The sequence below is a fragment of the Aotus nancymaae genome, unplaced genomic scaffold (genome assembly GCF_030222135.1).
Source record: "Aotus nancymaae isolate 86718 unplaced genomic scaffold, 86718_ANA_hifiasm-v0.15.2.pri h1tg000014l, whole genome shotgun sequence".
Lineage (NCBI taxonomy): Eukaryota > Metazoa > Chordata > Mammalia > Primates > Aotidae > Aotus > Aotus nancymaae.
In genome coordinates this window covers 85,967,782-85,994,962 of record NW_026988425.1, presented here as the reverse complement: position 1 = coordinate 85,994,962, position 27,181 = coordinate 85,967,782, and the positions used below count along the sequence as shown (strand labels likewise).

Genomic DNA, 27,181 nt, shown 5'->3' with positions numbered 1-27,181 from the left:
ACATCATAGCTGTTACCTACCTTTTAAATGGAAAATGTGCTTTTAAAAGCAAGAAGCACACATTGTACAAACTGATGTCAAGAAATATAGAATTTCATTACTTATCGCAATTTCATTGCTTATCGCAATGTCAGCACATATCAAATATTAGATAATACTCTAAAATTGTTTTTCTTTCATTTTTTCTATATATTAGGAAAAAATATAATGATTTAAATATTTTAGTAAGAGTGAAACTATAGTTGCTTGGTCTTTTGTATTTTACTTACTGTAAATTGGAGTTTACATTTCACTGTGAATACCAGACAACTCAAAATTCCTGTATTTGAAATTAAAATAGGAAAAAGGGAAACATTTGAGTCCCTATAATTAACCTGCTTCTTCATGCCTTTCTGATTTATTATAAGCACTTCATCTGATATCTAATACTTGAAAAGCTATAAAAGAGTATTATATTACTTTGATTTTTTTTATCTCTATGCTTTCCCTATGTAAAGTAGTTAAGTTTTTTTTAAAGCTTTGAGTCTAAGAGGATCAAATGAATGACATGTTTAGTTATGCCTTAGGAAAAAAATCTTATTAGAGTAAACTGAAACTTAAAATCTTACCAATGTAGAAAGCACTGAAATGTTAAAAATAAAAAGTGAGCTTTGCTTATCTTACATAGTTTCTTTTAAAAAATATTTTATTTCTTTTTCAATCTCTTAGGTTCAGGGGACACATGTGCTGGTTTGTTACATGGGTAAACTGCATGTCTCTGGGGTTTGGTGTACAAATGATTTTGTCACCGAGGTAGTGAGCATAGTACCCGATGTATTGTGCAGAGTTTCGTATTCCTTCCCATTGGCTAAATAAATCAGTGTTTTAAGATGTCTATGTCCTTCTAATGGCTAAGTAAACCACTTCAAATAGTGAACTGTACAGTAGATGACTGATTTCCATATTTCATATAGTGTGTTGCCAAGGAAAATCCCATACATCAGTAGCTAAGTGAAGAATCATATAATTTATTTTTAATATTAGAAATATTTGCTACATACCTGATTGACAATACATCTACAGCTAAATTTTCAAATTTAAAATTCCAAAGTAGAAGACAATTAAAGTAAATATACTAATATATATTTACAGAGTTTTCTTATTTGCTTGGTAGTATCTATATTTTAGTTGCTGGCGTAATTCCTATTTAAAATATTATTTTGATTTTGCTAACTTGTAAAAGGCTCTTTAAAACCTGAAATTCCTAAGAAACAATTGGTTTTAATAAAAACAAAAAATAAAAATATTTAGAGAAAAATGTTACACTCTGTTTTTCCTCGAAGGTCTAATAACGGATCATTTTCGATACAGCCTTATAAATTACCTGACTTGCCTTTAAGACCCTTTGACAGGGATAGAGAGAGAGCTTAGTATACTAACTTTGTGTACTAACTAGGTCTAATCAGATTTTTAAGAGATTCATGGAGATACAGACATTAACTTTAAAAGAAAAACTGTTCCTGTATCAATAAGTTAAACACTATAGAGAATCTTTGGTGATAAGGTGAGTTTTTAGTGAATGATGACTATAATTTTACATTTTGAATGATTTCTGCTGCTGTAACATTTTTATTTTATTCTTTGTTCAAGAACTACCTGAGATTGTATGTGGGGTTTTTTTTTTTAGATTAGTTTCTGTTCTTGAATACAAAGATAGTTAAAACTTAACCTTCTGAAATGTCAGCAAAATTCAGCTATGCCAAGAAATTTTAAGAAATCAGTATTTTATTTGCACAGTCTTAAAAGTAATGCTGAGTATTTCTCCCATGATATTCTCTTCTATTTTGCTGCACTCCAGATCCCAGGAAAAGTTTTTAACTAGCCATTAAAAATGACTCATTTTAAGAATTCCCGGGCAGTGTGAGATATTCATCAGTATATATTTACTGTCTGAAGCTGATATAGCTGTAAGGTTTTTTTTATCCAATTGATCTATTGCGCATGTTTCCTCCCTAGGTTGCAGGACGTGCTTCTATTTGCATAAGGCCCTGGGCAAGGTTCTTTCTTGCATTGATTGGCCTGTCCAAGGCAGCCTGATGTGTTCTTGCATTGATCACTTTGTCTTTTCTTGGAAGACAGTGTTACACTGAGTTCATCTCAAACATTCTAGGGAGAAGGTAAAACTTTACTGCAGATGTCTCAATTTTATTCAGATGTTCCTTTGAGTATAAGCCCTTTTTGCAAGGATAAGTATTGCTTTTTTTTCCCCTAATTTGGATGTTTCTGCAGTTTGAGTGCACTGTAGACTAGATTATATTTGAAAAAGCTACGTTAAAGAAAATTGCTAGAGTATATGCCACTTATCTTGTGCTATTTTTGTTTTTAAAACAGTGTATCTTGCTTCCAGCTTGAAACCATTTTCTTTAAACATCATCTCTTAAACCTAGACGTAAACTAAAATTTACTGGTGTTTGCAATAGGTTACCACTTGTCTTTACTAACTTTATATACATTATAGATTCTTCAGTTTCAGCGGGACATGCATTGCTTTATGTGTTTAAGAAAATGAAGAGTTTGATTAGTTTCACTATGAAACAGTGGTTTAGGATTATTTGCCTGGTGCTAATCATCATTATAAGTAATGTTAATGTGAATAGCACAAATTTGTCAAATATGGAAGTGATTAAGCAGCTATTAGATCAATTATAGGTGAAATATATTTCGTTTTATAACTTATAAAATAGTAGTGTGTTACTTGGTGACAATGGAAACCTGAACTTGAGGATTTTTCAACTAAATCTGTGAGAAATTGAGCAATGAATGTTTTGCAGCTTAGCACTTTTTATTGGCTGGTCCTTAAATCAACATTTATATTATCTGCCAAAGAACATATTTGCCTACACAGCTAATTATCAAGAAAATGCCCATTACCTCCAACCTATTTGCTATATATTTAGTGAGGAACTGGTGAGACAAATGTAGGATTCTGTCAAGATGCAGGACAACATCCTCCTCCAGACCAGTTTTCTGTTTTATCAAAGCCTATGTGAATTTATAAGAAGGTTACTTTTGGCAAAGATTTAGAAATGTGTCATGGCTGAATTTGATTATTGTGTGGTTGATAATTAAACTTTGCTGCCATAATTCCTTAATGGTTTTAGAAAGCATATTTAGTAACTCCTATTACAAATGAGGACATTTTTGTGTATACTATGTTATTTTCATTAAACAAGTCACTATTTCTGAATATTGTTAAAGTGTAGAAATTAAATTTTACAGAAAAATATGACATCACTGATTTCACTCAGTGGTATCACTAGTGTCACTCAGCATATCATAAGCCATAGAAATCTTTTTCTACTTTAATAATCCTGTTTTGTAAAATTTGATACTAAAATGTTAGAGGTCATATTTCTTTTGTTTACTTTGGAAATGCTGGAATTCATACTTTAAAAAATCTGGAGTGAATTAAACGTTTATTACACAAGAGCAGTAACCTCAAGTTGTCAGGTAACGTCATTTGCTGTTTTAAGGTGTCTGTAAAAGTTTCAGCAATATATAGCAATATAATGAAGTATATACCTGAGTTGTATGAAATTTATCTAGCCGGTGTTCACAAATAGAATTATTATACAAGTAAGTAACATATATGAGAAATATGATCTTATATCAAAACATTAGATTTGTGGGTAATTTAAGCTTAGCTAGACTGTCTAAAATTGTTAATTGTTGTATATAAATCATAAAAATATGAAAACATTGCAAAATAGAGATGTAACTATTTTCTGAAGGTTTAGTATGTGTTTGGTAGTTTAGGGGAAAAATTGTGAAAATCCCAAGGAAAAAGACATAAAAGTATTAAGATGGAAAACCTCTTCAACTACTTAAAAACAGCTCTTCAAAACTAAATCCAATCCATGGAAGCACAGATATTACATTGCAACTTTTGTTCAGTGCATCTCAACTTGGTTCAGGTGTCCTCTCTGAAATGGAATTGTATAGTGTTTGTACATTTTTTTCTAGCTAAAATGGAATGTACATCATCTTGCATAATTTACTTGTCTCTCGTGGTTAAATTTGCATATCTGAGTGACTGAATATATATCTTAAGCTTCTACTAGATGTAAAGTAATCTCATGAGTGGAGGAGAGCTCTTTTACCTCAGAAATCAGAAGAGTCTATATATTTCACAGCAACTCATGATCAAACAAGCTAATTCAGATGCTGGGAAGTGCTTTCGCTTAGCTATGTGGAAGAGCCATTGACTGTAAACAACCAACAAGTGTATGGTGCAACAGGAGATCCGTTGAACACCCTTTATAGGACTGAATGACAACCCAAAATGCAAGTGACCATGAGCAACTACAACTAGATATAAATAGGCCAGACTTTCTGACATATAATTTAGTTAAAATTGCTGTATTTCTTTCCCCAAAATTTATACATAATCAGCTTCTTGTATGGATCCAAATTGGAGAAATGTAATTCAGTAGTTGGTGGAAAATAAAGGATTGTGGCTTCTGTGTGATTATCAGGAAGGATGCTGCATGATGCCTGCTGTTTTATTACTGCTCAGGTCATACTCAGGACCTTGCACTGGAAGAACACCTTCTCTAGACTCTTCTGTGCAGGGGAATGATGATCTGAGTCTGAAGTATGTTCACCATGCTCAGACTCTATAAACATTCCTGGGGAAACTGGGGGGCTTTGCTGTGAGGTACTGGGAAACATGAAGATGGTAAAATAGCTGGTAAAACCTTGTTCAATGAAATCCATTGCTTTTTCCCATATATAATGAAGAAGAACGGAATTGGCAAAAAGCTTTCAAGCTAATGGATTTTCAAATACAGGAATAGTAATTTTTAAATCATAGAAGAAAGGATGCAATGATTTCAACCCTGTTCTCATTATTTCCCTTTAACAAAGCATCATATATTTAGATTGGTGATTTCTAGTAGTTACCGTGTTTCTGATATGACGTATTTGAATCTGAGAATTTCTAATAATGCCATGGTAACTTTGTAGTGAAAAGTATTAATTATATATTAAAATGCATCCCCTCGTAAAATCTCTAAAGATGTATTTTTTCTATTTGACTACTGAATAAAATTTGATATCTCACCATCTAGGACATGCTTGTAGATTTCTTGCCACTCTGTAGGATACTTATATCTCTGGTTACTTAAAACTTAAGTTTTAATTGTAACTTTGATTTTTAACTTGCAGTATATGTACAGATTTCAAATTTTTCAAAATAATCAAAAAATAAACATATAAAGATTACTAAAGATATACTTGGTTTTAGGCAAAAGTGTTTCTTTTCTGAGGAATAAAACAGATATATTAAAAATTATATAATTTCTGAGTTAAAAAAATTTACTACCTCTTACTCTTTCTCATTCCCTGCCCCAATATAATATAAATGAACAATATATATTGGTTAATAAGCAAGTATTAACTCCCACTGGTAAATATGAGCAGCTCTTAATGATATTTAAAATCTGTAGCTAAATAAATTATGTCAGTCGACTAATATTTCCTTTATGCCGTATTTTTCTTAACAACTTTTACTAATATTGAATTATTATTGAAAGTATAGTACAGTTTTATCATCTTGACGAAAATGTTTTGGGTATAATAAGAGTTGATTAAAAATTTATTATGCTCAGTTATTTGGTTTGTATGTATGATTGCTTAAGTATATGGAAACTCTTAGTGAATAATCCTTGCAGATATCATATGCATAAAGAGATGTTTACTTATTAGATACTCAGATGAATATACATATGTTAAGGAAATACTTTCCTTTGAAGTTATTTATCTTTTATATTCTTTTTCTTCCTTTTAGCATTTCATGAGAATCCTGTCATTTGTGGCTGTTTAAAGCACATATACAAAAGAAAATTTATATTTGAACACTTTAATATAGGCTTTAAGGAAGTTAAAGCTAAAAGCTCACATTTTAAAAATTTATCTTTGTATGGTGTCTGTGTACATATATTTCCAAACTCTTTGAGATGTTCTAGAAAGGAATCAAATGTAATTATGAGTATGTTAATGCTGATAATAGAGTACATGGATTACAAACCTTTTCCATTTCTTTTGACCTTGTAGGAATAATAACAGCTCTGAATCACTATTTCTGTCCGGCTGTGTACAAACCTAGCTCCACTGTCTTTATAATCCTAACCCAGCATCTCTTTCATGCAACAGGCATGGACCTGCTTACCTTTCCCATTTTCTACAACAAGAAAAACCTGACTAGGGACGTTTATTCATACATTCCCCAAATCAACACATATAGAAATGTGTTGGGTTAAGTCTAAAAAGTTCTTATCTCCAAAAATGGAAGCTTTTCTCTTTTTTTTTTTTTTTTGCTTTTAAATTCAGGGATACATATGCAGGATTTTTCTGTAGGCAAACTTATGGATGAGGGTTTGTTATACAGATTATTTTATCACCAGATCTTAAACCTAGTACCTATTAGTTATTTTTCCTGATCCTCTCCCTCCTACCACCCTCCACCCTCCAGTAGGCCCCAGTGTGTGTTGTTCCCCTCTATGTGTTCATATGTTCTCATCTTATACCTTAGCCTTTATAACTTATTCCTCTTTTTCGGGGGGAGATTGATGTAGGAAAGTTCTAGGGTGGGTTTAGAAATCTCACATCACTTTATGCCTATATTAATAACAAATAACCACCAAGTAATCTATAGTTGAATTAAAGATGAAAACTTGAAGTATCCATGAAAACAAAAATTTGTAAAAGACATGAAAGAACATAACAACTTCATATATATAAAGTTTTTGTCTGTTGAAGAGCTGCAGAAAATTACTTGATGTTTAGTGCCAACTGCAATTGCATGCTAAACTGCAAATGTTCTACCAAGGAAAAACCAAGTTCTCGTTCCTCATGGATAGGCACACAAATTTGACTTTTCACTATCACCTATCTAAGCAGGTACCTGTTATTACTGATGTAACACTCTATTTCCATTGGAAGTTTTTGTGAGAAGTAACTCATAATTTTTAATGCAACAAAATGTGTATCCATACAATTAACATGAGTGTAAATATATCCATCTACATTATATTTCCTTCTGGATGTTAGCAAAATACTGTTGTAAGTAAGAAGAGGGTTTTTGTTGTTGCTGTTGTTCTTTAATTCTTAGAGATTTTAGTAGTCTTACCGAAGTTACACTTCTTTGAAAACTCAATAGTAAGCATTTTAGAACTTTTTCTAAATTTGAATAGTTGAAGTTTCAGCTTCTGTTTTAACCAGAAGTTATTGTCAAGGGCCAAAATGCCTGTCTACTGCTAAATATCATTCTGAAATTCTGTTTATGCCTGCTAAACTATTGCATTTGCATCTTCATCCTTTTAAAGATGGAGCAACTTAAATGCACATAGGAATCTTTTTATAAAAGCATAATTATGTCTTGCGCTTTTTAAAATGCAAAACTAGTCCTATATGCATTATTGGTTTATGCAAAAAAGTAATTCACAAATGGACTCCTATATAAATACATGTTTTAAATAGCCTTGAACTTTTCTTGCCTTGTACTTCTTATGTAAATAAAATTAAGCAATCATTTTTCTTATTATTTTGTTTTTTGTTAGAAGCTTCTTTGATACATGTATACCCAATCCTTCTGGCTTTTTTGTTTTTCTTGTTTATCATTTTTATTTGTACGGATTTTTTTCATTGTATTTTCTTTTTTTGCCCCCATTTATGTGTCGTCCATGACAAAAATTACTGTTAATATTCAGTATTTCACAAAACAAGAAGCTGACTTTACCTTTTTGACACTTATATCACTCTATAGAGACGTCATTTGTTTTTAAAAAATAACTTTTAAGTTTTCTTATAAGATCTATCAGAGAAAATATATCTTGACCTAAATTTCATAAAATAGATTTAATGTTTTTTAATATTTGAATTTTGTATTGTATTTTTTTCCAAAGAGAGGATGTATATTTTATTTATTTGTACTTAAGATTTAGGATTCAATATTCAGAATATGCATGGTAAAAGTTATAGCATTTTCAAAATCAGTCTCTAATACAGGCTAAATATGCAAATCTCCTAATAACAATAAAAAGAGAAAAATGTCTAAAAATTCTTTACAGGTTTAATTACAATTTTGGGTTGATTTGAAAACCTTCAGACTTCATTCTGACCATTCCACTTAAGCCATTCAGGCCATGCTGCTTGTATTGTGCATTCAGCAGTTCCTATTAGATGTCTTCACAGTGAGTGATTCTGCAGGGCTTGCTGACACCCGCTTCGTGCATGGCCTGCTGTGCTGGGTGGAATTTTTTTCTGAGCTGCCTGGAACATTAAAGACATCTTGGCCATGTCCGTCTGTGTACAGTGTGTGTGCGTGTGCTCTCACATCCGCACATTCCTGAACAAATCAGTATTAAATAAATGATGTGGATGTGCCTTTATATACATGTAAAGTCTAAAATTTGAATAATGATGAATTTATAATATATTACATACATATATTTTTAATAATTTAGTTCAGCTAACATTAGCAACTTTTCTCTAGCTTTTATTGTCTGTGGTTATTGACACTAGGGGGCACTGCTTATCCTCCGTTGCATCTTTCTTCAGGAAATGAGTAAAAATACTCAGCTGATTTCTGTGCTCTCACTTTAATTAACAATTGAATTTAGAGAACTCTAGGCTGTTTGATTCTTTGTTATTCTAGTTTTATTTCTAATGCTTATATGTAGTGCTAACAAAGGGGGTTGGAGCTATTGGTTCTCACAAATAAATAGAGTATCCAGTGTCCCATACAGTAACTTTTTCTTCCATTGGAAATGTCATTCTTGGCAAAACCAGAAGGGCAAGTTTGCCCAGTGATGAGGCTTAGATCCCTTGCCAGCTGTGCTTCTAGCCAGCAAGTGTGATGAACAGCTTTAGAAATCAAGTGAGAGAAAGCATTCAAGAGTTAGTGTGATTCATTTGGATAAAGGTCAAAAGAAAGATAAGCAAAGGATTAAGAATGAAGAGCACAAATAGCAATAATTTGTACCGTTTTACTTATAAAAATTACTTTCAGTGATCCTATTTGTAATTTTTCACGTGTTCCTAGTTCAAAAGTAACTTGAAGCCTTTTAAAACTATATTAAAGATTGCATTTCATTCTCTATTTCAGCTGATCACTTAATAATGGGCAGAGAAAAATTGATGTGCTACTATTCCTAACTCTATTTATAGATTAGAGCTGTGGCTACTAGTTGAAAATCAAGTGACAACATAATTAACCAAACATTTTCAATGATAATTATAGCTTGAAATCTTTTAAAAATTTAAGGATCTGCTCCATTCATTTTCTAGAATCTTATTGTCCATTCTAAACTTAAATATTCATGTTTCAATCTATAGCACCACCTGTAATCTCTAAGGACATTAATAACATTTTTGTGTTAATATGTGCTTTTAAAATAAAATTATCTCTCCCTTCTTGTCCCCCGTCTTCCAAATGTAGAAAGCAAGCAGTGGCCTAAGAATATAGACAAGTATTTTACACTGCTCTCCTAATTAATTAAACATGCCAGAACTGGTAAAAATTTTATATCCTTCTCCTGTAGAGTTATATCTGTCTCTCTCTCTCTCTCTCTCTCTCTCTCTCTCTCTCTCGTGTGTGTGTGTAAAAATATTCAGTTAAATCATGCCAATCATGCCCTATTTTTATTAGCTGAAGGTATTGATTTTTAACATGAGTAATTTGAATAAAGTATTCTTGCAGATTTTAAAGTTTTCATGGCATATGTTTTGCATCCTGACTGAAAAGGGACAAAAAAGATTGCCAGTAGAGTCAAGCTTGGCCTGAACACCAGTAAAATAACAGCATAAACACATGGGCAATTTTAAATAAAATTTTTAAATACCTTTGTTTTGCAGCACATTAAATTGATTTCTACTAAATAGGTACATTCATTAGAAATTATTTAAAAGTTTTCAAAGAGAAATGGATATATGCATTATCCTAGGTTTTTTCCGTTCTCATTTTCCAAAGTGATTTCTTGATAGTGCTTATTGAATAGCATATACTTTTGAATATATTTTTAGTGACTACTTTTAAATAATTACCTAGAAAAAAATATTTCCCAGGATAATATGCAGTTCAGGGAGAAATGCTGTTATTTTTCATGCTGGTGTTATTTTTTCTAATTATTTCTATATAACATCATAAAAGCATTAGCCAATTTAGGTTCATCTCAGATCTTTAGTAATAGATCTGTCACTTACTAATAATAGATACTACCTAGTTAGACCTTATCAGTTCATAAACAAAACAATGATTAATCAATATGGGGCAGCTTTTGTTATATTCAACACTTTATAATTTGAAATGTTCGTTTCCTAGTACTAACCATGTACAAGCAATCATATGCCAGCCCATTTATAATAGGTTTTTCTCCTCCTAGCAGGATGTTGCTTTTGGCTATAAAAAGTTAATTTCAGATCCTGATATACTTGCATTAATTTTTGAGACATTGGCTAGGTGTAGTACAGCAAAGAATAACATGAACATCACACCACTGTGCTGTAGGTAATCGTTTATTACCCCAAGCCAGAGAAAGCAGTGTTAATGTGAAGGCTGTAGTATGTCTATAGAAAAGATGGAAACTGACAGAAAGGGTCTTAGAGACAGCTTCATAAGAGTCTTGAAAGAGGACCATAACGAGGAGAAGGGGATAAATGAAAAACAGTAACAATATTATCTAAAGGGATACATTTTAATACTTACAGTTCTGGATATCCTTGTAATTTTTATGATTGAAATAAACTATTATCTTGAATAACAGACCCCATTCTCTATCCAACATCTTTGCTTCAGAATGGGAAAGCTCATTGTAATGTTATCTTTTCAGGACCATAAGTGTTCTCTAAAAAACATATGACTGAGATGTTCATCAGCTGGGATGTTTGCTGTAATTCACCAATAAATTTGAATAATTTGACATAATTTCTGACAAAGATGAATGTTTCCACATTCATTTCCATAGTAAGGCAGTATCTACATGAAGAAACCAGTTTGACTGACTTGACCTGCCAAATTGATCAGAAAAGGAACAAAACAACAGCCATTCAGTCCATGGAATTAAAGCGTTTTATGTGTACAAACCACCTTGGTGGCCTGTCAACCCAAGACTTATATAAAAGTAAATCACTTTGGAGTCTACGGTATTACAAGGAAGGGAAGTGCTAGGACATACCATCAAGGAACTAAGGCATATATGCTCTTAGGTGGTGCACCGTATTAAGGAGTGAAGGAGAGGCATTATCAGTTGTGGAACTTGGAGTTTGATATTGGTGTTATCCCATGTCACACACTAGAGGTGACATCTAAGTCACTTTACCTGTTTTCTCCTCCATATCAAAAGCAATTGGATTGGATAATTTCTAATGTCCCTGACTTCTCATTCTTTTCTTCCATGTAATGGTACAGATAGAGCCATGCCATTATTATAAATAATATTTAAATGGTTTCATAAACCATTATGTTACTATAAATTCACTTTTATATAAAAAGCAATAGGAGATATATTGCATTGCAATTTATAACTATTAGAATGTAAATCCTAAGGCAGTAGAATCTAACCCACCCACTCCCAGACTGAATAAAAAGTGGCATCAAATTACCTTCTAGAAACATTTAATTCAATTACTGGAAAATTCAGCAGTGAGTTTATTGTCCTTTTTGTTTGAAGAGGAAGGGGACTAATAGATCATAGTATGTGCTGGTGGTTGTGTGGGAAGAGGCAGACTTAGGGAAGCCTTGCTTTTCCAGACAACTTAGTCACAGAAGTAGTATGGTAGATTTCATCATGACACCCACAGTAAGGAATGGCAGGTTGGGTTCTTATGAAAGTGGGTAAGGAATCAGAACTATGGAAACTCAACATTTGTTCCTCATTCCTATGCATAGTCTTCTTTTGTGCTCTGACTGTGGTAGTATCTCCTTTTGTTATACTTCTTATTACAATAAACGTTCCCCTCACTGAGTCACTTTTATTCTTTTTCAATCTAGATTTCTTCTTTTGACTTCTCTTGAATGTCATTCACTCTCCTCTCTTCAGACACATTGATGTTTTGTTGATATTTAACCGCCATTCTTTCGTACATATATGCCTGGAAGAACAATATAGATGCTATCTAGCAATTTATCACTTCCCTTGTACTGCATGTCTTCAGTAAAATTTTTCTGAAAACACCTTTCTTATTCTCCCATTTCTGTACCATGTCTATTTCACTTATAATCACATTAGATAAAACCTATTCTGTTTTGTATATTGCCTTTTATATTATTAACACTCAGTAAAATAGTGTAAGAATTACAGTCTGTAGTACTGTCAGTCTGTCACCTTTCATGCACTACTTTAAAATTCTGAAAATGTAAATGAAGTAATTAACCTGATATGAAACAGTGACACATAATTGACTTTCTAAATTAGTGAACTACTGACTCTTTTATATCTCTGCCATTTTATAGAATTTCATATTGGCTACTTAACAAAAGGTGTGATGTAACAAAATTCTGCCTCCTACCATAATAAATACTGATGCTTATTAAACACTCTCTACTGTGCTTTCTAAGTATATTTATTTTAAAATCTTGCTGTTCAAATTATTTTATACTCATGAAATTAAGGCAATGCTTAATGATAATAGAATAGAGAGTCTGAATCATTGACTCAACTGGTGGAATGTCCTCCAAAGTAGTGCTAAGGAATAGACACATGAAAGAAAATGGAATTTTTAAAAGTAGCCTAGAGAATAATTCACCTTCACTCACACATAAACCCTTCCTCAGTGTAAATTTTTCAATGCACTCATGCGTCAGAGCTGTCAGATGTCTGTCTAAATGACGGGTTTCAGAGCTTTCCTCTTCCTGTTAGTGATCTGAAGTGCTACTCCAGTGTTTTCCATTAGGGTGGCTATTGATAGAGGATACTTGTTGTATAGTGGACTGTTTATGATTCTCTAGCATATGAACTCAGAAGTGCTGTTTTGCTACATGTAGTGTATATACATGTTCTCTATCTGTGAAAGGAAGATGCAGCTATATACATAGAGGTAAGTAGCTACTTTCAATTCAATCCTATCTTTTCTCTCATCCAGTGTTCATATGGTTTTGTGTAGTAAATACAATCCCCAAAAGTCCTATCTCAGATAAACCTTTCAAACCATTTATTTCTGCAGACTTTCATTATCATTTCAGAAATATGAGATGTGCTTTCATAAGAAAAATGTCTCCAACATATAATCCAAGTGAGATTTTAAAATCCCAACTTAAAGAATTGTCCCACATTTGTAGGTTGGGAAGTGTGCATTTAAACAGCCCTTAAAAGTTAGTTGAATAGAAGTTTCTTCAAGTAACCATATTCACTTGTGGGCAATAGAAGTTTTAGGTATTTAGCATAAGTTCCTAGGTAAAAGAGCCATCTGGAGATTCTTGTTCAAATTTTTTCAAACAATGTAGAAAGCCTGTGACTTCTACTTATTTTAATGATGTCACTTTCTCATTTACAGATGAGTGTCAACCTATCCCGTATCTGGCAACTATAACAACCCACTATTGATTAACACATCCTGTCTTAATAACATTTAGATGGTTTTTATTGAGCTGGTCAAGAACCACCCCTGCCCATAAAGACCAGTCACAATAGTGCTACACCATTTAAGCTCCATAAACCTGAGCTTACATTGAAGAAATGTGATCAAATGAAGATTACTCTGAATTTCTAGAGGAAAAAACTTAGAAGCATTTGAGGGCATAAAACAACTAAGATTGGAAAATAATCAAAATCTCAAATGTCTTGAGTCTCCAAATTTATATAGCAAAGTTTTTATTTTCTTTGTATCATAGAGAATAAAGGCTGAGATTTGAAAAGCCATCTAGCTGCTTTTACAGTGAAACCTCTCTTTCCCTACTTATCCTTCTTTCCCCTACTAACACCATCAGCTTTGAGCATATTATAGCAGATGCTAAGTAGTGATGATTACATACTTTATTTGAAGTTTGGATTATTTTGCACTTCGATGCATTTAGTTTTGAAATCACAGATATAACTTGCTTTATCTGACATATACATTTCATTTGAAATTCAGAAAATCCAGTCATTCCCCACTGGATTTATAGGATAATTTTTGAAATTTGTGATTTTGATTTTTTTTTTTTTTTTTGCTTTTCAATAGTCTTCTGAAAGCAGACTTCTCACTCTTTTAGCTCTGTGTTTTTCTCTTCATAATCCAACATTTAGTGGGATAATATGGTATCTGTGTAAGAAGTCTAAAATCTAAGATCTAAGAAAAATCTACTTGATCTCTTAGCTATTAGTGAGTCAAATTATAATGTGATCTTGAGTACATGAATAAGGGTGTTAGCAAGTTGGAAGGAAAATTTAGATTTGAATGTATAGGATTAAAATGGCAGATAGGAGGCAGGACTTGTATGCAGCTCCCACTCAGATGGACAGAACAGTGTGCAAAGGCTCATGTCACGAACGTATGCGCCAAGAACTACCACAAGAACATACCAAGAAAGCCAAGAGAATCCACAGACCCTCCAAAGGAACTGGATCACTGCTGCAGGCTCCCTGCGATGCTGAAGAACTGTGAGTCTGCCTGCTTTCTCAATTCGGAGGCTCATAGTCTGGGGCAAGCTCTCAGCCCTGGTCACCAGCTGTCTAGAAATATACTCGGTGCTGTTGGGGGGCATGGTGGGAGTGAGACTGGCCTTTAGGACAGTGGGCTGCATGGGAGCAGGGTGAGGCCTGTGACTGCGGGCTTTCCCCCACTCCCCTGGGGACCTGTATGACCCCGCAGAGGCAGACATAATCCCCCTGGGAATATTCCTTCATTGCACTGGGAACCACACCCCAACCTGCACAGCAGCAGCAGCAAGCCCGCCAGAGGAGAGAGTGAGCTCAGACACACCTATCTCTACCCCTATCTCTACCCCTACCTGGTCATCTTTCTCTACCTGCCCTGCTAGCTGAAGACAAAGGTCATAATCTCTTGGGAGCTCTGTGGCCCTGCCCACTGCCTGAGAAACCTGAATACTTCACCAGGTGTCCCTAGGACAAATTTGCATCCTGCCTATAGAACCACAGCTGATGTGCTCTTGAAAGTGCCTGACTAGAGACCAACCAACATAAAACCAGTATACTGAAAAAAACACAACCGAGGACCCTCACAGAGTACATCTCACTCCCCTGCTACCTCTACCGGGCTAGGTGCTGGTATCCATAGCTGCAAGACCTGAAGATGGATCACATCACAGGACTCTTTGCAGACACTCCCCAGTACCAACCAGAGCTGAGCAGACACCCCCAGTACCAGTGTCCCCTCTGCTGAGCCTGCCTTAGTTTTTTTTTTTTTTGCCCAGAAGAGCAAAAAACTACAGTGTAGCTCTCAGGAAGCCCCATTCCTAGGGGAAGTGGGAGAACACATCAAGGGAGTACCCTGTGGCAGCCCTTGAATCCCAGATTTTTCCTCTGACATAGTCTATCCAAATGAGAAGGAACCAGAAGAACATCTCTGGTAATATGACAAAACAGAGTTCTTTAACACCCCCAAAAGGTCATACCAGCTCACCAGCAGTGAATCCAAACCAAGATGAAATATCTGAATTGTCAGAAAAAGAATTCAAAAAATTGATTATTAAGCTAATCAAGGAGGCACCAGAGAAAGGTGAAGTTCAATTTTTTAAAAATCAGACACATGATATAAGATATGAAAGGAAAATTCTTCAGTGAAATAGCATAAATTAAAAACAATTACAACGTCTGGAAATCAAGGACACACTTAGAGAAATTCAAAATGCACTGGAAAGTCTCAGCAATGGAATCAAACAAGCAGAAGAAATAACTTCAGAGCTTGAAGACAAGGCTTTCAAATTAATACAGTGTGTCAAAGACACAGATTTGAATGTAGGGTAAACAAATGCTATAATTTCTGTTATGGCCTGTGGTGGACACTGCGATGCACTACTCAGTTGCACCTTCAATAAAGAACTTATTGCCTCAGCCCTTGGGTGTGCTCTCAGCAGACATCCTTCAGCTGTCAGTCCCATCAGAGATTGCCTCAGCCACTTAGGTGCCCATACTCAAAGATGGGTTCTGAGCTCTCCTGGGGTTATGCAAGGCTGTAATTGGGCCTGCATGTCACTTCGACTTCTCTCTCTGTCCATTATTGCCTCATTCCCCTCCCTGCTTCAGTTGTTGATTGTAAGGACATTCCTTAATAAATATCCTGCATGTTAAACACTGTCTTAGAGTCTTTCCTGGGGAACCCAACCTGTGATATAAGCTGTTTCTAAATATACGAAACCAGACATTACTGTAGCTTCCTAACCATCGCCTTCCCTGATCTATTCCATTTTTATAAATAGCACTTCCATCAGCCCACAATGACTGGCACCTAACAGCTCAAAAATTTACCAAATTTTTGAGCTGTTAGGTGCCAGTCATTGTGCAGGGAATGAGAATGTGGTGTTAACAAATATGGCTCTGCCCTAATGGAGCCTACATTTCAGTGGGAAATACAGTGAAAAAGTCCTTATTGGTTTTATAAGTATTTCAGAAGAAAAAAAAAATGTAGAATATTATGTATAAATAGCCATGGTACAAAGATGGGATCTGAAGTTAAAAGATGGAGGCTGCATGCAGTGACTCACACTTGTAATCCCAGGGCTTTAGGAGGCCAAGATGGGAGGATTGCTTGAGGCCAGGAGTTCAAGACCAGCCTAGGCAACATAGTGAGACCTTGTTTCTACAAAAAAAAAAAAAAAAAAAAAAAAAAAAATTATTATTAGCCAGAAGTGATGGTGTGTACCTGTAGTTCTAACCACTCAGGAGTTCGAGGCCGGAGGATTGCTTGAGCCCAGGAGTTCAAAGTTACAGTCAACTGTGATCTTACCACTGTACTCCAGCTTGGGTGACAGAGCAAGACCATGTCTCTTAAAAAATATATAAATAAATAATCTACCTGTGCCACCACTAATTATGTGATGGTATGGGTGGGCCGCTTACCTTCCCTAGGCATCAGTTTCCTCATCCATAAAACAGGTGCATAATCCCTCAGCTACCAGCCAGTGTACTTAAAAAGGAATTGTTCTGTCTAATGAGATAATCTATATATAAATACTCAGAATATTAAGGGTCTCTATGGAATGTATCTTAACCTGCCTTCCTTCCTAAAATGTGAGTTCTACCCAGAGGTCAGAAATCATGCCTTCCTCAGCTTTATAGCTATGATCTATGACCTAGAATTTGTTGATAGAATACTGCCTTCCCTGTTTATGCCAGTTTACAGTCTTGATACTGAAAACAGTACAGGTAATTGGAACCTGAGTTTTTTCATAAAAATATTATTAGTTTATAGGGTATTTTGTTAACTTTAGTAAAAGTTCAAATCCACCAAACATCTGTGTGGAAATTTAAAGTAAAGGTTTTTAAGAGAAAATTTGTTAAATCATATATCAGTACTCTGGATATTGACTGTATATGTCTTTGTGGTAGGAAATCTTATCCCTTAACTATATGTTTTCAGGGCAAAAGAAAATGGTATGCTTTAAAACTAAAATGTATTAACTCTCTCCCAGCTAAGTGTGTATGCCTGTTCCTCCTGAACCTAATGAATTTTTTTGCCACAAGTTTTCACTCAAGTTTTGACACTGAAGTACTTATATATCCATGATATACCTGATTATATTCCTAAGTATTCCTATATACTAATATACAATGAATAAAGGCTCTTAAGTGATTTTTTAACTATGTATTGTGAATATGCTTGCTACTTATTTATGGGAAACATTTCTTGATATATAGCAGATTCATAAAGTTTTGGTAAATTTTCTCACTTTTCCATCAAAGATTATGTCACCATTTAAATGTCTCCTTCACTGAGCCTGCCTTAGTTTTTTGGTTTGACAATGATTAGTCCTAACTTATACTTTTATACTGTATCCACTTCACATATATTCACTGTAATTTTCAAATCTGTGTTTTATAATATCTTTCCTACTCTGATCAGTCTTATTATATAATAAAACATTTTAATCAAACAAGCCAAGACGGTGATCACTTAAACTATTTTCTTATTATGTGAGTGACCCCTTTTACTTTTTCCTTACAATTAACTTGTCTCTTATATAACTTGTCTCTTATATAAAACTAGCTGTTTTCTTGATTGGTAGAGTAAGTTTTTCAAACAGTCACCTTCCCCTCCCACCCCCAACCACAGCATGTATTTTGTAGCGCACTTGCCTTCTTTCTCAGCCCCCAGATTGTCAGTCACTTAATGTTTGCTTTTTTTTCCTTTTCTTTTTCTTTTAGACCCATCTTACACATGCTTTTTTGTTGTTGAGAGAGCTTGCACGTGGCAGCATGGTCTAGGTAGGAAAGGAAAAGGAAGTTATTACTGCTCTCTTCTGGCCGCCTGCAATAATAAATCATAACTTGCCTTTCCCTAACTGGTGGCTGGAGACTTATCTTCATAAATGCATGTGACCCAAGAAGTTTCAATTTACACACCCTATCCCTTGGTGTTCTTGCCTGTGGAGAGCCTTTTCCTTCCTGAAATTAGACAAAGGTTGCAAGAATTTAAGCTAGGGCTTCAAAGCACAGGAAGAGAGAATGTTGTCTTATCCTGTTGCTACAGTGGAGATCCAGCTGGCCATGTTTATCTAACCAGGGTGTGAGACTGCTTGTCCATCTGTGAGGGGCTCAGCACAGCACTAAGGTTTGCTCTTAAATTTTGAACTTAGAAACCTTCTGAAATACCTCTTGTATATTTTCCTACATGTTTTTAGACAGCTGTATAGGTGTGGGGTATATGCTTAAATTGCTAAGCATTGTGTAGAAGGAAACTTCATAAGCTTTACCTGTTTACCACAGTAGCATTCAACATTGTGTTATACATGTGATGACCAAATTATTTCCCATCCAAACCAGAGCACTATAACAGGGAAAGGAGACACTATTATTAATTATGCCAGTTTAATAGTCACAAGCTAAGACTGTCCTGGGCAAACTGAAATCTATAGTCATCTTATTTATACTTAATTATTTCCTTTAAAATATTTAAGCGAGCCCAAATCACTTTACAACATCAGGGAAGTAGGGGTGGAGATGGAAGTAGAAGTTGTATGATACTTCAAAACTGCTACCCTATCAGTGTGACTTTTGATGTCCGTGAAGAGCACTTAGATACCACATCTAAAAGGAAGGTTATATTTTAGAAATTAGAGATGAATGTCAAGGTAATAATAATAGCTGACATTATTGGTTTCTTACATGCTTTATCTCCTTTATGCTCCAGCAGCCCTATGAAGAGATCACTGGTATTATTCTCATTTGGGTGTTCTTAAAATGATTAACAAAAACTAAAAATCTAAGTACATCTAATTCTAAAGCCTATGCATGCTTTTAACTGTAACACTATACTGCCTTCCTCTGGACATATTCTATATCTCTGATTTTTTTTTTTTTTTTAATGCAGTGAGTTACACTACCTCTATGTAGAAAACAAGGCGGTAAAGGGACTCTTTCCCCCAGCGTGGCACTGCTGAGCCATGGCTTCATGCTTTGTTGCCAACTCAAGCCATTCTGAAAGGGTTCACTGGTGGGTGGAAAGCAGAACTACCACAGTATTGCTTCACCAATTCTGTTTTCATTTTCAAGTGCATAGTGATATGACTAGTCTAGTACGCTGATAACAGGATTTTGAATACACACAATAACCAGGTCTTAGTACTTCTTAGCCATGCAGTTATGGAAGTCTTGTACCACATCATCAAAGGAAAAAACAGCCCTTCGTACACTTTTCTTTACCGACCTATGCCTTTTTTAAAGTACTATTTGTTATTAAGTGCATTTATAAACTAAACTTCTGTTGGCTTCCTCTATGTGAGTGAGGATAATGCACTTTTTAAAGATTTGGAGTAGTTTACATTGCATATTTTTGTGAGATGACCTATTATAATTGTGTACTATGTGCCAGGTCCTCTGCTAATTGCTTTACATATTTTTCATTTAATACTCAAAATAATCCTATGACTTAAGTGGATTTATCATCTCCCATGACTTTCACATGATAAAACTGAAGTACAGAAAAATAATTTACTCAAAGTTTCGTTACTAGAAGTGGCAGAGCATGGACTTGAACCCAGGGAATCTGACTCCACCATCCTTGAATTTAACTATTACACTAAACTTCTGAAGCTTCTACTTTCAACATAGAAATAGTGAATGCAGATTAGAGGTTTGAACTGCAAGTAACAGGAGAGTTGAATGTCATACATGTCTGAATTTCCCGACGGGCAGTTTAGTCTTCACATTTTATCTACCGAAGTGTGTGTATTTCATTATTATCACTAGAGGTGCTAGTGCCTTGGGTGACAGAATCAAGGTTTCAGTATTACACCAAAAATGGTATCTGTTCTATTAGTAGCATTCTGTTAGGATAGACTTGTCCAAAAGAATCTTCAGGAAGAATAGTACAAAGTAGTCTCTGACCTTAACAGAAAAGACTGCCAAACCCAGAGTTGGCTGATAAGTCATCATGGTACAGAGCACACTTGTAACCAGGTGGGCTTGGATAGCACAGGGCAGAGTACCATGAAATGAGGAATATGCAGGCAGAAATATAAAGTGATAGGAGAGGTTTGTGATAAAATGTTATACTTTATTAACCCACATAAAGACTGCACTCAAGTAGAAGCACTGAGTGCAATTATGATCTGCATAGTGAAAAGGTACCAGCATTTTATACTTTTCAAGCCTTTGAAACAACTTAATCTGAAATTTTAACTCAAGGAGCTCTAGAGGGAGCTAATCTATTTATATACATGTATTTTTTTTTAAAGGCATCTCAAACTCAACTGTGCTATTAACCGGAGTGATGATTCATTCATACTCATACGGTAGTAATGATCCTTGGATTTATAAATGTACAGTAGTGTCAGATCCTAATCTGAAGCAAATATGTGTTACTTGATTTTCTTTTCAGAATATCCTTTCCTGTACAAGTAATTCACATGCTGTAACCCTCAGCAGTACATATGTGTAACACATGTCATAATTTAAAATGAAAGTAATAGCTTTTGCTGATGGAAGACTGTTAAGTATTTTTTTTCAAAACCATGTTTAAAACATATGATATATCCAAACATAGCTATGGTTCTGCATGCACATATACACGCTCCTACCAGAACCCACACTGGCCATTTTAGGAATTTCCTTGGACTTTAAAATATAGGGAGAAGTAATTATTCTGAGTGCCATGGCTGCCACGCTACAAATACATGAAATTATGCATCTACGTCTTTTAGGTTAGGGTGAAGCCAACCCAATTTAGAGTTTCCTTCTCCTTTAGGTTTGGAGACTGAATTGGGTTGGATTTACAATTCCCATAACCCAAGACCCCTGGATTTGAGATATGCCAAAGACTTCATGGCAGAGCATCCCTATAACATCAACATCTCCCTGCCTTCAAAGTAAATTAAGGCATCTCTTCACCTTAATTCAATTTAAATTAAATTAAATCATAATTCAGTTTGGCAGAAGTGAAGGAATCTTTGTGTTTTCCTTTGTGGAAAGTCATTTATGGTAGAGTTCTGGAAGAAATGAAATCCAGAGAAATGCTAAAACAGTTTTTAAGCACGTAAAGGAAATTGCGGAATGCTTAGGATTATATGAAGCATTTTGAATTTGGCCAGGTATCTGTGAAGACAGTAGGCAGGTACATCATTTGAGGACCTTAGAGAAAGCATGGTGAGGTACATTAGATGGACAGAAAAGGTCTGCAGGATTTCTGGAGAGAAATGGTAGTAGCCCTGTGGAAGGCCGGCACTGTACATGGAAGAGGGGAGAGGTAGCCTTGCTGCCTCTGGCCCTCCAGTACCTCCCTTTGGTCCTGTGGTCTTCATCTCACCAAATACTCTTAGACAAACTCACTGTCTCATCACTGTTAGTTAATTTTTTAACTCTTACTCTGGAAGAAAAAATAATGATAAACAGGATTTTCCTCCCTCCATTTCAACCCCATCAGCAGTGTTAATATGAGCTTGCATATAGATGGCATATGTGTTTAATCTATTCAAAGTACTGTACTTAATATTTAGTGGCTTAAACTTTTGTCAGACTAGGAGCATGCCATATAGTGAAGGAAAGAGCAGATTAATTATGTTTAAGCTAACGTGAAAAGACTACGACTGGATAAATGGATAGAATTAAGGAAACAAAAATATCAGGTAACAGGGCTACATTTTTTTATTGATGCTGAAATTATCTATATGATTCATAGGAGTATCTGATTTTCCCTCTTACCCTAGGCATTATTTATGTTAGAACTGTAATAATTTTAAAGTGCTATTGTCAGTTTCTGCTCCTGGCTGATTTCTCTCTTGGCATGCTTTTCAGAATTTCAACATTCCTTACTGATCTGGATCTTTTTACCATTAAAAAAAATGTCCTAGTGAATAAAATGCTGTATATATGAAAAGGGAATTAATCAAATGAGTTTATTTATGTAAGAGTGTTATGTATTACTGAGAAGTAGACCTTATGTAATACAGATGAAAGAACATGACATATATCCAAGGTCCAGTCACAGTTTTATCACTTTGTGTCTGGGTGGCCTCTAACTAGTTACTTAAACTGTCTCAGTTTACTTATCCACAAATAGGGAAAGTAATACAAGTTTTGCGTACATTTCCATATTATTTGAGGGTAAAATGAGAATTAATTTGTATTTTATTTTGAAATTTGGAAACTGGTATTCAGATTAAAATAAATATTATACACAGACAAATAAAAGCAATATTTTAATTGTAACTTTACCATATATAGCCTATTAAGCCATGGAACTTTAGGATGTTGATGTCTGAGGTGTCAAAATTTGTCATCACTTCTATCCAACTCTTGATACCATATTGAAGATATTGTAACAAAAATGGTATGGAAGTTGACCTTAAGTGTAATTATTCAAGGGGATCTCTTACTAGATACTTCATAATTCATTCAAGAATATATGGAGACATTTAGATAACATGGCCTTATATTTACAGACTAAGATTCCTTTGAGAATCTCATGAAAGTTAAAGATCTTCTCCTCAGAAAAATATTCATATGCCCATTTAGAAAGCATTTTACAAGGAATTTCAAGTTGTTCATATCAACAGACCATAATTAAGGCCATGTTCACCTTAGATTGTTATGTAGAAGGACTTTGATGATATGGCTTTCTCCTTTTGAGAGTTTTCCAGACTATTATGGGCCTCTGTTACAGATCATATTATAGAAGGTTTTTTCCTGCCCAGCTGTGTTTCTACTCATTTCTTGCTTTGGCTATATTGCTTAACGTCTGTCTCTTAAGCAAACCCAATTCCATCTCCCCCCACCATTGCCTCTCTTTGGTACTTTTCGTCAGTGCTCATTCATAGTGGAAGAAGTAAGGGACGACTGTGACCCAGACTAACAAATGCAAGAAGCAGAGGGTCTGGACAGAAATGGCAGTTACAAGTAGTTCCAGGACTACTTAATTAGGCTGCAACAAGGCTGGAACAGAGATAAACAGTCTAAAGAGTTAGCCTGTTAAGATATTCTACTAACCCTAAACAGTCAAATATTGGAAATTCTTTGTTACTGGCTTCATTTGTAAACAGCTCTTCATTAAGATCTTCTGGAATTTGGTCATTCCCCACCTGTAATAATAAAATATGAAAGTGATTTTAAAATTTTAAAGTATGATAACAGTGTAAGAGAGTATCATATTGGATTATAATGTGACAGTATGATGTGATGATAAATCACGTGTTATCATTTCCATTGTATGAAACGTCAGCCAGAAAGACAGACTACAGATATTTTCCTCTAGTGAGCCCTCTAACAACTCTGTATTTTTCCAACTTGTAGAATTTTAATCCCCAGGTTTTCTACTTTAACACTAACTCCTTACCAATTCATTACTTCATTTTATCTCATTTTACAAATGGCTCTCAAGATTTAGTGTCTTCAGATGCTGTCTTAAATAAATCTGCATATGTTAACAACAACCACAGCAAAATCCAGGTCAAATATTTTAAAACACAAACATATCCTTAGAATACCAGGAAAGTATGTTCTTATTTTGTACTTCAGCAACAATTGGTCTAGATCTAAAGTGTTACTATTTAGAAAATGAGAATAAGGACACATAATTTCTTCCTAAGCCAGATGGAGTCACTATTGTGGAATTTTGGGTTTTGTTGTTGGTTTAAACTTTTATGTCCTAGTGCCAATGTGATCCAATGAGAATCTATTTGTAAAATAAAATCTAGAAGAAGGTAGCATACTACTTAATAATTCATGTGAAATATTAAACTAGAGGATTAGTTTATGCTTTTAAAAATATTATTGGTGTTGCAAGATAAACTTTTGCAGTAATATTATGATGTTGGTAACCAATACTGATTTTAAGATTTTTACATTTTGTAAGCAGAAAACACAGGACACAAACACTTGAGGTGCAGAAATGTTGCTGACACAGCATTAACAGTGAGTTGGATTCCCATTAGGTAATATTCATTGAGACAGTATGTGAATATGCTGGGTTTCAAAAAATTTAAAAGAGAGAGAGAGACATTTTAAATTCAGAATGCCAACAGGCATCCTTTGGTATCATAAGCATGGTGTGCAGTGTTCTTTCTCTGTATGAGCTTTCATCACCATTCAGAATTCTTTTTTTTTTTTTGAAGTGTACTAGTATATTTTTGATAGACAATTCATAGAAATTAACAGCAAATGATAGATAAATTGTTCTTTTTTTCAATAAAAGAATTTAGAGGGAGAAAAGACATTTGAAGCAAAAAAAAGAACATTATTATGAAATGCAGGGTTACTATTTCTGATATTTTAACTGTAATTTTTTAAGCTTTCTTATGTTTATTATGCCAAATTAAGGTCACTAGTGTAGTAGATTTAAACCTTTTTTCATTTCTTTTCATGTAGAAATTTTAGCTTTTAATTTCTTTATCTGGCAGACCACTGATGGATTCATTATCTTCAAGCCAGGCAACTCTTTTTTTGTTATTTTAGAAGCTATTTTGTTTTGTAGAAATAGCATTCTATAGGAAGAAGTTATTATACAATGTAATACTTTGTCAGCATAAAGAAATATCTTAGGAAGCAAAATTATATTGATAGACTTTGAACAAAAAATATCTTTGTGGGCATTTAAAACACCAAGGAATTACAGGGCCATGGTAAAGAATAGGCTAGTTAAATTGAAAAAGTGAAAGCAAGATATATCTTCCTTTACTGATATGCCGTCTACTGAAAATTAGTAAGTTAGTCCTAAGTAGCTAACAGTGAACCTCGAGTACTAACTTCCCTGAAGCACTGAAATAGGAAGTGGTAGAAGAAACTTATAAAAGAAACCCTCAGGGATTCCCCTGTGATCCCTTTAATCCTTGAATTGTCAAACCACATGGAAAATAATAGAGCTGTGTAGTTCTAGGACTTAAGTGGTATTATCTTTTTAAAGGAAAATATTAGGTCTTTTCACATTTCTGGACAAGAATAGGGTATGTATTCAGTGCAAAAAAGAGTAACTTTGAACCAGAGATGCATATTGCTTTTTCATTTTTAATATAATATTATTGTTATCTCTGACTAAGCAGGCTGCACCCAGTAGGAAAAACAATTATAGCCAGTATTTTATTTTCCGTTTTTGAAACAGATGATTCAACGAGAAGCAGATGTAAAAAATAAGGTAACTGCTGTGGCATTGACAGACTCTGTTCACAATGTGTGGCATCAAGAAGCTGGCAAAACGATTCGAGAATGGATGAGAGAGGTGAGACTTGTTTTTCTTTTTTGTTTGTTTGTTTGTTTCGTCTTTTTTTTTAGTGCTGAGATGAATGGATGTGAGTCTTTTTATCTTGAGCCCTCACCAACCTGTCACACCTCCCATCCTCGAATTCCCTTTCTAGAGGCAGAACATTGAGAGGAGATAGAAAAGGCTAGACATGCTTAAAATAATAATAGAAAACCCTTGTGAAGAACTAATATTTTTTAAAGCCCCTCGCCCTTCTTTTTGGTTTTCTATAGACCACTATATATGTATAGTGTTCGATCTACAGTAAGAACTTTGGCTGAAAAAGGTCATGGAGTTAGGAGATTCTTATTCCCTGATGCTTAATTTTTCCACTAGCTATTTAGCATTGGTGCTGCTTAGTTACAAGAAAGAAGCATAAGGTACACTTGGTCTCCTTTTCTTCTTGAAAGGCAGTCAGTATGTGCCACTCTTAAATGGATTGGCTGACTACATCCAGTAGAGGGAAGAGAAGAAAAAAGCTGAAATACTGTTATGCCAGACCCTTGAGCTAAGAGAAACCCAGGGGCTAGCCATGGTTCAGCCTCAGGCTAAGAAAGCTTCTTTTCACACTTCCTAAGGGCTGGTGAACCTGAAAACTAACAAGGACTCATGGAATATGCTCCCATTATTATTATTTTTTTAAATTTCAGCCTGTTATTTTTTTAATTCCTATTACAGATAGCCAGCTGAAATTTTCTTTTATTTTTATTTATCTTTCTGATATTATAAGCAGTTGGCATCAGCCACCCTGTGCCATGGTAATTGTTTAGTCAAATCATTTACTTCTATACTGTGAATGAGCTGATTGACCTTTCTGGTTTTCTTCCAGTTTTTCCTAATAGAATGCCCAGGTGGCTCTTCAACTGACACCATAGGACTGTGTGATGGGTAAATTCTACCGGCCCTCATGATACACTGCAAGGACCACAGAGTTAATGTTTGAAGAGATAGAAAAATTAGGCTATATAATTTCATAGTGGTAGCATTATATTACCACCAGTATGTTATCACTGTTGTTTTTCTGCATTAGAAAAAGTACTTTCATCATGCAAAAGTCTAAAATATTTTTATACCAGTCCTCCTAATACTGTCAACATATAAAGGTGGGTTTTTTAAATATGTTCTGACATGCAGGTGTTTGATGACCACATAGAAAGCATTACATAAGTAGTAAGGTTAATAAATGAGCTTTTAGTGACTTTTTTTCCCCCACACATAAATAGTATGGAATTTGATACTTGACTCAAACTAAAAACATCCTTGCTCATGATTTTTTCATTCCAGATGATAAATATAACAATATTTATTTAGGTTTACTTTT

General features: G+C 34.4%; 1 protein-coding gene across 15 annotated transcripts in view; it reads left to right on the top strand.

The window, feature by feature from the left end:
• The window catches only part of ARB2A (ARB2 cotranscriptional regulator A), a 508,497-nt gene that overhangs the window by 307,486 nt on the left and 173,830 nt on the right, over positions 1-27,181 (top strand). For all 15 annotated transcript variants that reach the window (XM_064376141.1, XM_021665393.2, XM_064376139.1 and 12 more), the window contains one exon: positions 25,723-25,839. In XM_064376141.1, the coding sequence (XP_064232211.1) occupies positions 25,723-25,839 (117 nt within the window). The remainder of the gene's footprint in view (positions 1-25,722; positions 25,840-27,181) is intronic.